Here is a 12,296-nt window from a genome sequence, read left to right as displayed (position 1 = left end):
ATTTTTTTTTTTAAGGAAAAATACTAGACTAAATCAGGTCCTTTTGAGAACGTATGAAAATCAGAGTTTTAGTCCATGTGTTGAACTTGCCATGGGCCTTGCACAGCAATGAATGTCTGCTGTCTAATCAGAATCAGGCTTAACATGATAAGCAAATTTCCTTTCCAGCACTGTTGGAATCCTGGATTTATTTTCCACAAAGGCCAAGATGGAACTAAATTAATCATAACTATTTCCCGGGGCCAGAAAATCGTGCATATTTTACCACAGCCGAAGTGCTTGGCCCTGGCAATCACCTTGTCCCCGGTCTAGACCAAGACTCAAAAACTGGTCCATTCAGTTTACTGCACTTTTTCCTTCCTGCACCTAGGCCATACAAACACAAATTTTATTACATATATCTCATTAAAATATCCCATAACAAAAAGGAATAAAGGAAACGTTCAGCTGCATATCAGATTGGACACCATCGCCTGATGACTCGGGATCATATAATCAAGCTACAGAGTTACTCAAAAAGAAGCAACAATGAGAATCAAAAGAACCTCTGTATGTGCATACTGTCTGGGGTCATTTCCTCCAAGGAGATAAAATTTACAGTTTATCCTACTACTTCTATGGGGGCTTGAATTTAAACAATCTCACAAGGACAGATTTTTCGTTCAATCTGAACAATTTTAAGGGAAATATATTCCCACCCTTCTTCAATTCAGGGAACTGACAGTCCTTATACCATCAACCTGCCTAGTGTAAATACTTCCTGCTGAAACATTTCCTGTAATAGGGACTTTAGGAAGCCCGGGAAATGCTCAATTCCATATACATCACACATACATCACCGGTTAAAAACACCCGTTTAAGGCCGTCCACATAAGCATGACTGCCCCCAATGAAATGAAGAGCCCGTGAGAACCCAAAAGAACCCAAGTTCTCAAAAAAGTTGCCCTGCTCTGCTTCCAGTGCAGACATCACAAAGGCAGTATCAACCAGAAAATTCAGTCCGTAATTTTCATAAGCATAACTCGGTGGAGAGCCAACCATTGACTGTGTCTTCTCTGCCTGTCATTAGACTCCCTTCCCCTCCTTGCCCCCTCACCAAAAGAGCATCTGCAAAGGTGCCCACGAGGCAAGCACTTTGCCCTGAACACAACCGGAATTGGCCTGAAGGGAAAGGAATGGGCTTCTCCTCGCCTCTCAGTGGCAGCTCCTCCCCTTCTTCCTCAAAAAACCCTTCTCGCCTCCAAAAATCGGCCTCGACAATGGCCCAAGATTCCTTTTCACCATGACATCTCCTCTGGGGCAGCAATCTTTAAAGCGTTGCAGCAAAGCGGTTTAGCCTCGAACTGGGCGAGGGCCGGACACCCCCTGCACTTCTAAGGTGGCCCCAGGAGATCTTCTCAAGGATCTTTCCGGTGTCAAGAATCGGCCCTGTCCGTTCCCTCTGGATCGTGATACTCGGGAGAAGAGGGAGGGGAGACCCACGCCAAAGGAGCTGGCCCGTTCCATTACCCTTTAAGCGCGTCGTGTCCTCCGCCGCCTCTTCTCTTGGCCCGGCTGGCTCTGGTTTCCTTCACGTTCCCAGCCTCCAAATTGGCGTCGGCCCCATGGCTCGTGTAGGACGCTAAGAGCACGGTAAATCCCAGGACGACCTCCAGCAGCCCTCCTCGCCGCATGATGCCGCGCGGCCGCCGGCTCCCGCAGCCTCTCGCCGCGCCCCGGGCTCGATCCGCGGCCGCCGCTGCGCCCTAAAGCGCGCCGCGCCGCCGGGGTCCCGCTCTCCCGCCGCCCGTCCCCCGGGCCGGGCTCCTCCCGCCTTCTCCAGGCGCTGCTCCCACTTCAGGCGGCCCCTGCCAGCTGCAACAGACAAATCGCCGAGGCGGGGGAGACGTTCAGGGCATCGGGATGCTGAAGCCTTGGGGTCCCCATTCCCGAGCCCAGCCCGCGCGCCGCCTGAGCGTGGCGCAGTTACTTTGGGTAAGTGAAGACCGTTTGGTCCACAGCTGGCCGACAAGCCCAGGCCCCCGCCGGCCGCGGCTCCAGCCAGCCTCTCGGCCTCCCGGACGCCGCCTGAAAAGCGCGCCTCAAAGCACCCATGTCCCGAGCGGTTCGAAACCCCGGAGCCGGCTCGCTGGGTTTATTTTTTTTTAATGGCACGAAAGGCGCGCGATGCGCGCTTGAACGCCCCAACTTCCCTGACTGCCCTCTCCGCCAAGCCGCGGGGCTGGAAACCCGCCGCGCCGTCCCCGGCCGGCTCCGGGAGCTGCCACCGCCCCCCGAGCATCTGACGCGGAGCCCGGCACCGGGAGCCCCGGGCCAGGAAGCTGTCAGGCAGGGGAGGGCCGGCGCCAGCTGTGGACGTTCCGGGACAGCCCCTCACCCAGTCCCTGTCCCTGCCCTCGGCGCGGCGCAAACGCAAAAGCCTCCGTGGCTGCAGCTCCAGCCCCCGGTGGCCGCCCGACCCCTGTCGGGACCCTGGCTGCACCCACTGGAGAAGCGGCGGCTCCGGCTCCCGAGGCGGCGGCGGCTGTTCCTCGGTCCTGCCCGCGGCAGCCGCTGCCCCGCTCCGCCCGCAGCTGTCCCAGCTGTGGCCGCCTGTCCGCCTGTGGCACCCACAGTCTCTGCCGCGGCTCCCGCGGCCCCCTCCTTTCCCCACCTCTTCAAGTATCGTCTGCGCAGCGGTTTCTCGCGAGAGAAATACTTTTTTAAAAAAAAGAAAGAAAAAGAAAATGACACCCCCTCCTACATCCCCCTCATCGCCACCCCACCCCTCGGCCCCATCCATCCTCCCTTTCCACTCCCCTTTGCCAGCCACCGCCTCGGCGCGGGGGCCTCCCTCGCTCGCTCGCAGGATTAGCGCAGCTGGGAGGAGACAGAGGTGATCAGGTTCTGCCCGGCCTGGGATTTTTCGTTTTGGGGTGAGGAGCTGGGGGGATGGCAAGAAGTGGAGTAGCGGTTTAGCCCTCTCTGCCGCTGGGAGGTCTAGACCCGAGATTAGCCTCTCCCGTGATCTGGGAAGCCCGGCCGGCGCGGAAAGCTGTGCCACCTGCATCAAGAACGCGCGTTGGAGACGGCGGCCCCGGAGGCCCCGGCGACCCCGGCGCGAGAGGAGACGCGTCCTGGCTGCCCGCGCCTCCCCGGCGCCGCCTCACTGCTCCTCTCTGGCCGGGCGCGCAGCGGAGACCCGAGTCCGGGAGGCTGGGGCAGGGCGCGTCGCGGGGCCGCGGCACAGGGAGCTGCAGGGGCTGGTGTGCGGTCGTGGAAGGGTTCGCCGCCGCTGGCACATGCCCCCTGGGCGTCGAGAGCCCACTCGAGGCAGCTCTTCTGAGGCTCACTTCAAGGCACGCAGGCTGAATCCAAGATGCTCCAAGTGTCTGAGTGCGAGTCCTCTGATTCCGAGGCCTGTGGATGTTGCAAGCTGAGATTTGGGATGGGGGTGGTAAAGGAATGGTCCTCCTGCCCAGCCCACAGCTAAGATTGGGCTTCTCCTAGACAATCCTAGCTCACCTCCCCAGACACACACACACACACACACACACACGGCTGTCTTTCCAGGACGAGCAAGGCACAGTGACTTTGGAGAATACAGTATTTACAGCATCCTTATATAGATAAGGCCCAGTGTTCCCTGTACATTATAAAGGCTTCGGAAGGCAGGAAATCGCACCGTGGGCCCTGGCGGCTGGAACTGGAGACCCCAGAAAATCCCCGTGTAGCAGCCACAGCTGTCAAGCCAGAAAAAAAAAGAACTCAGCACAAACAGGAACCTTGTTGAAGGGGGCTTTCCTTATTCGCAACTGTTTGTGCCTAGATAATTGGGTACAAGGACCTGGGCAAGTTATTTAACTGCTTTCCGATTGTAAGATGGAAATAATAATGTTGACCACGCAGAATTATAATGGCGATGGCAAGTGTACTTAAAGATGAAAACAGTGAAACTGTGAAAAATATGAGTCCATTTGAAGTCATAGTCCTAGAAGTATGTGGTCTACTTTAAAGTCTCACCTGTAAAACTTCTCTTAGATTAATGAATTGGAGGCTTGGTCACACATCCTTGATTGAGTAGAGGAGATCATTCATCCAAGATGTATTTACTGAGCACCAGCTATGTACCAATTGGTGCATGATTGAACCTGGCTTCTTGGTGAGCAAGGCAGAAATGTTTGTTTTGTTTTGTTTCGTTTTCCCTCACAAAGCAGAGTCTACAGGGAAACTTAGCTTGAAAAAATAATGACCCAATTGTTAAATGCAATGAGGAAGAAATACTGGATGCTTGCTTGGAGGATATATAACAGAGGTACTTCACCTAGGTTGAGACTGAACAGGGAAAGCTTTCCTGAGGAAATGAGGTTAAGTCGAAACACGTAACTCGACTTACGGTAGTAGCTCTCAACCCTGGCTATACAGTAGAATGACCTGAGACCTTAAAATAAATCTGACACCATGACCCAGCCCCAGGAGGTTCTGCCTAAATAGCCGAGAATGGAGACTTAACGTGGTCATTTTTTAAAAGCTCCCTAGGTAGGGAAAGGTAGGGGAGTTTTTCAGACTGGAAAAAGCATCTGTGCAGAGGAACCATGGCTCAGAGAAGCAGGGCTGTTGGAGATCCAGGAAGGGCCCACAATGCTCTGAACTGTTTTGCTCCCTCTGGAGAATCTGGAAACTCTGCCTGCTTTCCCTGCACTCCAGCAACATGTGAGACACTGTAATCTCTCTTACAATCTTGTGCTTAGTGACATGTTGTACAGCAGCAACTGAACACAGGCTTTTCTAAGGCTTTTGCCCACAAAACAAAGAGCAAACCCTGGTGCCCTGCAGGCTCCTTTCCAACATTTCTGAACATTTCTATCATGTACTCCTAACTCTACCCCAAAATGCCTTCCAGAGTTTCACCTCTGAGGGAGAGATTTACATTAAAGCTTGCTGCTTGCCTTTGCCCTTCTTTAAAAAAAAAAATTTTAATGTTTATTGATTGAGAGAGAGAGAGATGTTTATTTTTGAAAGAGAGAGAAAGAAGAGTAGAGGAGGGGCAGAGAGAGAGAGGGAGACACAGAATCTGAAGCAGAGCTGTCAGCACTGAGCCCGACATGGGGCTTGAACCCACAAACTGAGATCATGACCTGAGCCGAACTCAGACACTCAACCTACTGAGCCATCCAAGCGCCCTTGCCTTTGCCCTTTTTGTCCTCCTATTTTTTTTTTTTTTTTTTTGGACTCCTCCTTCAGTAGAGCAAGGACTTTCTACTTCCTTTTTATATTGGTTGGGAGCTCTGTGCCCCACAAACTCCCCTTTTTGGGACTAGGTCTCATGGCTTAACCATAGGGATTAAGAGAAAAAAAAAATCCTGATCATTGAAAGAGAAATGCACTTTTAAATAGGTAAGAAATAGTCCCATTATCTAGGCAATCAGCATATATTAGAGCAGCATGTTACCAGTAATAAAATTCAGTATGAAATACAGAAAATCATGTCTTTGCAATAAGATTTTTCTCAATGCCTGCTGATTCAGGAGCCACCTCTCATTAAACTTATCACAGTTTCTAACACTGGTTGTAAAATAAGTCAACAGGCTAGAATTCCCTTCTTCCTCCTCCTCATTTCAAAGAATTCTACCCATCGTAAGTGAACCTGCTCAAATTCCTCAAATTCATGAGGAATTTTTGCTCATGATTCTCTTGTTCAAACTTCATTGCACCCAACTGAATCATTCATTTCATAATGTATTAATTATAATACATAATTATAGTATGTATCCGTATGTCAAGCACTATGTTAGGCATTGGCAACTAGAATATTTATATATTGTTTTGGTGAACTATAATTTTTTTCTGCAATTGTCATAATTATTGTATTCTCTGTCCTGAAAACTTAGAAAAGATAACTACTTTGTTGGCTTTGTTTGATCAGTTAGAATCTTCTGGCATTTTTGCTTCCAGACCACTCCCATTACTTTATATCTACTGAATAAATATCTGTGTCAGCAGTCTCTGTCTATAAGAAAACTAACTCTGGACAATTTAAACAAAAAGAAATTGCTTAAAGTATTATCAGATTATGATATGGCTCATTGAACCTGACTCTGGAATAAAATGGGAACCAATGCAGATCTGGGTAGATGCAGCAGAAACAAATGGAGAAACCTATTCAAAGTAATACTGTTTGGGTGAATAAATTCCAACCATTTTGATCCTTCTGCCATCCCTCCTAGGGTTCAAATTCAAGGTTAGGTCCCAATTGGCCTAGCTAGTTTAAGGAAGTTGCCCACAACCCTGGCCAGGGGATGATGAACATCTTGATGTATTGTCCTAACAAGATGCATGCCATGACCAAAACACTATTACCAAAAACTGGGGGCACTGATACTTGTCACACACACACACACACACACACACACACACACACACACACACACACACAATGTCCAGATGTCCCCTGCACAATCTCAAGAGCTTTCAAGGATGTTCTGAGTAAATTGAGATAAACCATTTCTAAGAGAATAAGAATACTCTAAAATCAAATTCTAGGTCTTTTAATGAAAACTAAATCATTACTTCATGAAATGAGTTAACTAAAGACTCTCATGTGGCCCTAATTCCTTCCATCGATGGTGGCACATAGATCTTTCATAATACAACCAGTTATATCATCAAAAACTATCTTTGGGCACTGGGGTGGCTCAGTTAAGCGTCTGACTTCTGCTCAGGTCATGATTTCATGGTTCATGAGTTCGAGCCTCACGTCGGGCTCTGTGCTGACAGCTCAGAGCCTGGAGCCTGCTTTGTATTCTGTGTGTGTCTCTCTCTGTCCCTTCCCCACTCATATTCTGACTCTCTTAAAAATAAACAAACATTTTTAAAATTTTTAAAAAAAACTAGCTCTGGAGTGTTGTTATACTGAGTGTTGTAGAATTTTGAAGTTACAAAAATATAATGCATATATGATAGCTAGCAGAAATAATACATATTTATATCAGAAAACAATACCTAATCTCATACATAATCTCATTTAATCCTGACCACAATTTTATGGTAGATTGCAAAATATTTCCTATCATCTTTCATCAAGAAGTAAAGACTATTTCCCAACCCTTTGAACCTGAGCTGGTCTGTGGCTTCCCTTAACCAATAGAAATATGGTAGGAGTGACATTGTATGACTTCCAAGGCTAAACCTTAAGAGACCTTGCAGCTCCCTCTTTTGCCTTGAGATGTTGGTGCAAACATTGGCCTGAGATGGCCACACCTGAAAGGAGTAGGGAATGAAAAACTGTGTCTTGGCTAAGTTAACACCCTCACCAAGCTGCCAGCTAAATGCAGCTACAAATGTGAGCCCAGTAGATCAACAGAAGAATTTCCCAGTGAACTCACAGAATAAATGTATCATTGTAGTTTTAAGCCTCTTAATTTTTAGGGTGGTCTATTATACAGGAATAGGTAACTAATACAAACTTATAAGGGAAAATACTTCTGTCTCCATTGTTAATAGATGAATAAGCTCATATTCAGAAACGTTAAGAAACTGGCTTACATTCCAAAAACTAGTCTTAGAGGCAGGGCTAGATTCAGAACCATGCCTCTGACAATAAGTCAAGGGTACTTTTCAAGTCATCACTGCTGCCTCATCCACCTCCCACAGAAACCTCAGTCAAGATCTGGGGTTGATGTAAATGGGAGCCACTCCCGGTATCCATAACACATGGTATTACCCATACTAATACCAAGTCTTCTGGGAAGCTGATGTTTCATTCCCTGCGCTTCACTGCAGTCTGAATCTGCACGGCATCCTGTTTGAGAGCACCGTTTACTCCATGCTGCAGTCACTAAGATCTCCCCAGGAAATGGAAAGATCATAACAGCTGCCCTGCCTCCTCTTCCCTCAACTTCCCTGCCTCTCTGCTTTGGTTTCTAGCTCCTCCTCACATCCCGTCCCACGGAACAATTCCTTGTACATAGCGGGTGCTCGTTGCATATTTGTGAAATGAACAGATACATACATTAACTTCCTTTCAAGATGGCGATACGATGGCCACTTAAACACCTCACCCTATTCTTCCTTATCGCTCTGTGTATGGAGGAAAGCCTTAAGGCTCTCCAGCTATTGATGGAGCCCTGCCACGTCCCACTGACTGTGCTTTAGTTGTTCCATCTTGCAAGGTAATATGGATGAATGGGTCTTGGCTTTGAAAAAGAAATGAAGGTAGGGTTAAGTTGCCTGCTTGTTGGCAGACTACCTCTATGTATGTCCCATTTCTTTTTATTATTATTATTGTTTAGCTCATTTATTCATCTAACCAATTTCAGTTGAAAGTCAGGCACAATGTGCCAGCCACTATCAGAAGCTGGCTATTCAACTGTGAAGAAGATGCCATATCTGCCTGTAGGAATCACAAGGTCTAGGGCATTGGAGACCCTTATGGTGACAACTACCATTTACTAAGCCTGGAGTATGCAAGCACTGTGTTCAGTGGGAAGTTAGTAATGTTATTCCCACTTTACAGTTTTAGAGAATGTGAGGTTTAAGGAAGAGCAGTTTAAAATGACAATGATATTCCTCTTAAGGAAAATTTGTATGTTTGTGTCTATATTTATACTCAGGATCCTAAAATGTACTGCTTCAACATAAAATTCTGGCTTTGTGAGGGGGGCGGAGAGTGAAAAAGAAAAAAAAAAGCTTAAAATTTGTGCATGCTAGAGAAGGAATACAATGTTTTTCATTTTAATTATTTTCAGAGATTTTATTTATTGTAGCAATATTTTAGCTACTTAAAGAAAAGTGTATTCTTTGGAAGTATCTTCCTATGATCCCACCTACTAACACAATTTTTTTTTTTTTTTTGCTTCCCTCTCTAGTCTGTGTCCATATGGCGCATTTCACAGAGTCTAACCAAGGTGTATATGTAGTTTTTTGTTTTTTGTTCTGCCAAACAGGGAGGAGAATTTGTTCAACACTGTGGTGTTTAATCTTCACATTTTGCAGACAGGGTTCCTGGGTGAGGCTTGCCGAGTTGTACTTCTGGCAGAAAGCATGTGCAACTGTTAAATTATGTTAGTGAAATAACTTTCATTACCTCAATCCCCCAAAGCAAACAGTTCCTCCCCACCCAAAACAAAAGCTCTGGTTCCCAGACTTCATTTCATTTGTGTTTGCCATGAGTTCTGTGACCCACCCTGGTATTCCCTGTCATTTTTTTCTACCAGACATAACAGATACCAGCCCAACACAGAGGGGAAGAGAGAAAAGGCCTGGACAGCAAGAAAGGACATAACATTGTATCCATCACAAATTAAAAATGCCTTATCTCAGCTACATCCAACAGGATTAACCAAACACCAGCTCTGGGCTCCACACTACGGTAGACCCTGCAAAGGCCACGATAAAGCGTCAGCACTGTGTCCTCCGGGAAAAGTTACACCGTCCCTCAGGAGGGAGACATCAAGTGCCTATAGCAGAAGTCAGCAAACTTTCCATTAAGTGACAGACACTAAACATTTCAGGCTCTGTGAGACAGAAAGGCAAAAGAAAGTAAATTTCCACAAAATTTACTGACAAAAGTTAATATTTATAGACACTGAATTTAAATTTCATGTAATATTCACATGAAACAAAATACTACTCTTCTTTTGAGTTTTTCAACAATCTAAAAGTGCAATAGCCATTCTTAGCCTACAGGCTGCATAAAAACAGGCAGTGGGATCAGATTAGCCCCGTGGGCCGTAGTTTGCCAACCCCTGAGGAATAAGACAAAAGCAAGCACAGAAAATGGCTGGGGATTAGCCTGCAAAATGAACGACACCAAGACAGAAGTCCAGAGAGGTGAGAGGTGCGGTGGGGTGGGGTGGGCTTGTCCAGTCAGGAAGACTTAATGGAAGGGATGGGATTTGAGCAGAGCCTTTAAGGGAGGGTAGGATTTGGCTGCATAAAACAGACTGGGAGAACATTCCAGCAGAACCGATGAGCATGAGGCAAAGGCACAGAGGGAGGAAAGATCATGGGCCAAAGGAGCCCTATGAGGTGTTTCCCCATCCTTCACTGTGACACACCTCTAGCTCTCCAAGGCTTCTGTGACACACCCTGGGCTGGGTGCTTATGAAGGGGAGGGGTCCCGTGGGCCTGTGGGAGGAGGCCTTTAAATGACCATGATTAATCATATTATATGAATATTTACAGTATTCATCACCCAAAATTGTTGGAAACACTGAGATCCATCAGATCTGTAGTTTAAAATTGATAGAGGACAAACACACGAGGCTTTGTTTCTCTTCGTCAGGAGAGTTCCAGGTTTCAATTAGTCACCTATCTTAAGGAAGTTCAATGGACAACGAGCTTTCCTCAGGATCTTAATAATATTCTAATCATACCAGGAAATGCCACATGGCCTAACCCAAGTTTCCATGGCCAATCTCAAAGTTTTAATCAAGTTAGGAATGGCAAGTAGCTTTCCTTGGTGACATTTACCTTTTTCTACATGTTTTTGTTTCTACTTGCAACTTGAATTTTCTCTAAGAAGTTAGTAATTCATGGATACTAGTAAATGGTAGATACCTTGAAAAAAATGTTCTTCCTGGATGACTTTATCTATTCCCATGATTTCACCTCCTGCTCATAAAATGCTACTAATTCCCAGATCTGTATCTCCAGCCCAGATACCTCCCTAGAGGTTCAAATTTAGCAGTCCAAGTTCCTGCTGGGTGTCTCCACCTCATCCTCCCACAGGCTGGGCAGCAGCCTCCAAGATCACCCCCAAAGATCTCCACCTCTTGGTACTCACGCCCTGGGGTAATCTCCTTCCCTTGAGTATGGGCTAGACCTAGTGACTCACTTCTAGCAGCTACAGGGTGGCAGAGTTGATGAGATGTCACTTCTGATACTAAGTTACAGAAAGACTCTGGATTCCATCTTTCTTGCCCTTTCTTGCTCTTCTGCTTGCTCATGTTGCTGGAAGCCAGCTGTTATGTTCTGAGCTGCCCTATGGAGAGACCCTGTGGCAAGGAACTGAGAGACGCTGACAGCAAGGGAAGACCTAAAGCCCTCAGGACAACAGCTCCGGATGAAGCCACTTCTACTAACAACCATGAAGACCTTGGAAGTCTTCAACAGAGACTACAACCCCAGCCAACAACTTGATTGCAGCTGTGAGAGACATGGATCCCAAGACACACAGCTAGGCAGTACTCACAGTGAGCCACAGAAACTGAGATAATAAATGTGTGGTGTTTGCAGCCACTAAGTTTTGAGGTAATTTATTCCACAAAAATACATAACTGATGCATCAGCAAACTTCCTAAACCTGTTCCTACCCCTAAATTTTCTGCTTCCGTTGCCAAGATCACCATGCATCCACTCACCTAGGTTGACAATAGGTTTGTCAGACACCCTTCATTTGTGTTTCTTATATCTACAAAAGCTCAAATGCTTTCATATTTTTCAATCACAATAGGTATGACTTAGTAAGCCGAAAATTTGCCTTCTGTTCCATTTGGAAATCAAGCTATTTGTGCAACATAACATGCTGCAGCAGGAACTTGCTGTATTTCTATGTGATTTTCTGCTAGCAACAATATTAATGACATCATACTAGATAACTTTCCACAGATAACCAACCCCTGGGAAGTGTCTAGAGTGATAGAATGGGAGAAGAGAGAGTCTGGGAAACTCTAGAGAACAATGCCTATAGCTTGAAAGTCAACCACAGAAATAGGGAAAGAACAAGCATGGATTAAAAGACAGACGTGGGTCCTGGTCTGGTCTATGCTACTAATCTGCTGTGTCCTTGGCAACTCACTTGCCTTCCAGGAGCCTCAATTTCCTCTTCAAGAAAATGAGGGGGTTATATTTCAATGAAGAGCAGAACTATGGATGGGTTGCTTCAAGTTGAACTAAGAAGCTTGTCAAACTTCAGATTCCTGTCCCTGATACTCACACCATGCTGATTCAGTAGGTCTGAGATGTGGCCTAGGTATCTGTATTTCTAAAGCGACCAGCTCACTGAAGTATATCCAGGTATAGAAATCCTGAATTTGATGCTCTCAAAGGAAATTTACAATACTAATGTTATAATTACTAAGCAGTGTATACTGTATGCAAATTCTACTTTGTATGTACTTTCTAAAACATACAAAAAATTAAAAATTTATAGGATTATTTTGTATGCATGCATATATATGTAAAGGGATTCTGTGCACAATTTCTAAGGTATGTGGGGTGGGGCTTCCCTTACAAAACCAAGGAGCAGTTCTTGGACACCAGCTAGGTATCCTACAATGCAACCCAGTTCTGACATTATCTACCAGAGATAGCAT

General features: G+C 46.2%; 1 protein-coding gene and 1 long non-coding RNA gene across 2 annotated transcripts in view; one reads left to right on the top strand and one right to left on the bottom strand.

The window, feature by feature from the left end:
- Window positions 1-1,673, bottom strand: part of FBN1 (fibrillin 1) — a 233,592-nt gene extending 231,919 nt beyond the window's left edge. Inside the window, exon 1 of the mRNA XM_023255387.2 lies at window positions 1,510-1,673. Within this exon, the coding sequence (XP_023111155.1) occupies window positions 1,510-1,673 (164 nt within the window). The remainder of the gene's footprint in view (window positions 1-1,509) is intronic.
- A 179-nt stretch (window positions 1,674-1,852) lies between these two features.
- Window positions 1,853-12,138, top strand: LOC123385952. Its single transcript, XR_006599265.1, has 2 exons — window positions 1,853-1,974; window positions 9,195-12,138. It is a non-coding gene; the product is annotated as an uncharacterized LOC123385952 (long non-coding RNA).
- Window positions 12,139-12,296: the final 158 nt, after the last annotated feature.

This window comes from Felis catus, chromosome B3 (genome assembly GCF_018350175.1).
Source record: "Felis catus isolate Fca126 chromosome B3, F.catus_Fca126_mat1.0, whole genome shotgun sequence".
NCBI lineage: Eukaryota > Metazoa > Chordata > Mammalia > Carnivora > Felidae > Felis > Felis catus.
Note: the sequence above shows the minus strand (reverse complement) of the source record. Positions and strands in the feature narration are given on the sequence as shown.